This window comes from Melanotaenia boesemani, chromosome 11 (assembly GCF_017639745.1).
Source record: "Melanotaenia boesemani isolate fMelBoe1 chromosome 11, fMelBoe1.pri, whole genome shotgun sequence".
Classification (NCBI taxonomy): domain Eukaryota; kingdom Metazoa; phylum Chordata; class Actinopteri; order Atheriniformes; family Melanotaeniidae; genus Melanotaenia; species Melanotaenia boesemani.
Genome location: NC_055692.1, coordinates 2,632,609 through 2,634,967, shown reverse-complemented (window position 1 = coordinate 2,634,967; position 2,359 = coordinate 2,632,609). Strand labels below are relative to the sequence as shown.

The following is a 2,359-nucleotide window of genomic DNA, read 5'->3' as shown; positions in this document are numbered from 1 at the left end:
CTGTCAAAAATAACCCATTAACAGCGGTAACTAATTTATGTGATTAATTGTGTTAATATTTTGTGCAGCAGCTGCTTCCTCCCTCTCCTCTCATGTTGCTCCGTGAATCATGGCGGCTGTCGGTGATCAGCTGATCGGCTTTTCTCTCTTGCTGCTTGTGTTTATGGATCAGCTGAGAAGGAGGAAACTAGTGTTCATGGTTCACACCGTCACATATTTACCCCAAAGTCTTGTTGTTGGCAGGACCTTCTCTAACAGTAGCTGCTGGTGGTAGACAGGGTTTATACTCCAGCTATGCAGGGGCGGGTCTAGAAAAGTTCTGATGGGGGGCCAGGAGCACTGACCAGGCAAAGGGGGGCACAGATGTGACTTTTTTTAGGTCTAGATTTTATGAAATATTGAACTGATTATTACAACTAAAGTGATAATCTGATGTAAAAAAGTGAATAAAAACTAGTGAAACAAGCAGCCAATGATGTGTTTGATCAGCAGGTTTTACTTTGGGTGAAGCTGCTGTAGGACTTTTATCACTGCTGCACAAACACATTTCAATGATAAAATGAAAAAGCTGTTTTTATCCAGATCATCAGTTTTATCAGAGTTTCTTCATCAATGTCGGCTGTTTAACTTCAGTCAAAATGATTTAGAACAACATATAGAAGTACATTACATGCTGCATTTACTGACCCTTGGACATCTGACGCTTACCCAAGAGAAACTCAGTTAACAGTAAATATTTGTAGCATCGGCTCGTTCTGGTGATATAATGCCGTAAAAATGGGCAGATTTCAGTCAGAGTCACAACTGATGACTAATAATGATTCATTTGTAAGCTGTGATTAATCATGATTAATTAATTTAATCATCTGACAGGCTAGTTGAAATATGTCCAGTCTCATGTACAATTTATCTGGTAACAGCACGGTTTGCAATACTGACGGGACTTTTCGTTATCCAGAGTAATCTCACTTCACATTGGGTGGTGTCAGTTATTTATTTAGATAAGTGTGCAGGAAATGCCACGGTTTGACTGCAGCCCTGATCTGGACGTGGTAAACTGATTAGCATCTCTGGATGTTGTTAGCCATGGTAGCAATGCGACTCTGTGGTTCCTTAACGTCCGGTCCTTAGTTATTCCCGTCTCCTCTTCTCCACAGGCCTTCTCTGCTTTCTATTTCACTCAAACCTACATCACCCTCCTCACCAACATCACCATCACATCTCCTAAGAGAACAACGGAGGCAATCCAGCTCATCTGCAACATGACCATGTCTGAGGTACTCTCCAGCACAACGCTGCAGCTCCTGATAAAAACACCAGTCTCTGTCATCTTATTTGCACCTGAATGTTCTGCAGTGACTGTACACAAGGCTGAAGCTTTCAATTAGAAAATGCTTATTTTGACATGTTGTATTTCTGTTCCCAGTTGATAGAAAAGACCAAACAGCCGGAGAAGTTCATGAAGAATGTCTGCGCCGTATCTAATTTTGTCCAGGTCCTCTTAATTCAAGGCTACCGTTTCGATGAGGTTTCCCTGCCATCCATCGCTTTCAAGAAAAAGGTAAGAAGTGAAGGGAATTAACACATTCATGTCTGTTGTTTGCTGAAATCAGAGTATTTTCCACTGTGTTCTGACGGTTTTATTGGACCTCTTCCTGTGTCTCTGCAGGCGGGAGACGCCTCTGTAGGCTGGGCTTTGGGATACATGCTGAATGTGACCAATGCTGTGCCGGCGGAGAGTCTTGGAGTGATGAAGGCGCTGCCATTCGGAACCTGGACTGGCATCCTCATTCTCTTTATCATGATAATCTTCTGGTCTCTGGGTTACCTGATAATGATTTATCTAAACACAAAAACCCGAGTGAAACAGGACATGGTGTGACAGCATTAACACCTCTTCAGGCTGGTAAATACTCCACGAGAAGCGAGAACTTTTCTTCTTTTTGAGGCCACAAGAACAAAATGACGTCATTTTGCTCTTGCAGATGTGAACGGGGACAGTTCTCCACACGTCAGCCGAGCAGAACTTTCTTCTTGTGGGGCTCTGAGAAATGTTGTGTGATTGGTCGGACATTTGAGGTGGGCGTGGTTAAGAATGAAGCGGAGAATTGTGACTTCCGCATTTCCCCTAATGAGCGGATGAACGGATAGTTTTAATGAACAGCTGATCGAGGTCGTGAGAAAATATGGAAATATAAACAACATGGACACCACCGCGTTCACAACTCCGCCTCAGACGAAGTTTCTCGTTAAAGTGTCGCTCCACCCCAACTTTCTGCGTAACTCCATCCACTGCCGAATTTGAAAAATGCCAGAAACTGCAGGGTTGGGGTGGGAGGTGTGGGGTAATCGGGGGGCG

General features: G+C 43.6%; 1 protein-coding gene across 1 annotated transcript in view; it reads left to right on the top strand.

Moving 5' to 3' along the window:
* Positions 1–2,359, top strand: part of LOC121648664 (ectonucleoside triphosphate diphosphohydrolase 2-like) — a 13,637-nt gene extending 11,278 nt beyond the window's left edge. The window contains exons 7-9 of the mRNA XM_041998917.1: positions 1,158–1,277; positions 1,427–1,561; positions 1,670–2,359. Coding sequence (XP_041854851.1) covers positions 1,158–1,277; positions 1,427–1,561; positions 1,670–1,882 — 468 coding nt within the window. The 3' untranslated portion in view covers positions 1,883–2,359. The remainder of the gene's footprint in view (positions 1–1,157; positions 1,278–1,426; positions 1,562–1,669) is intronic.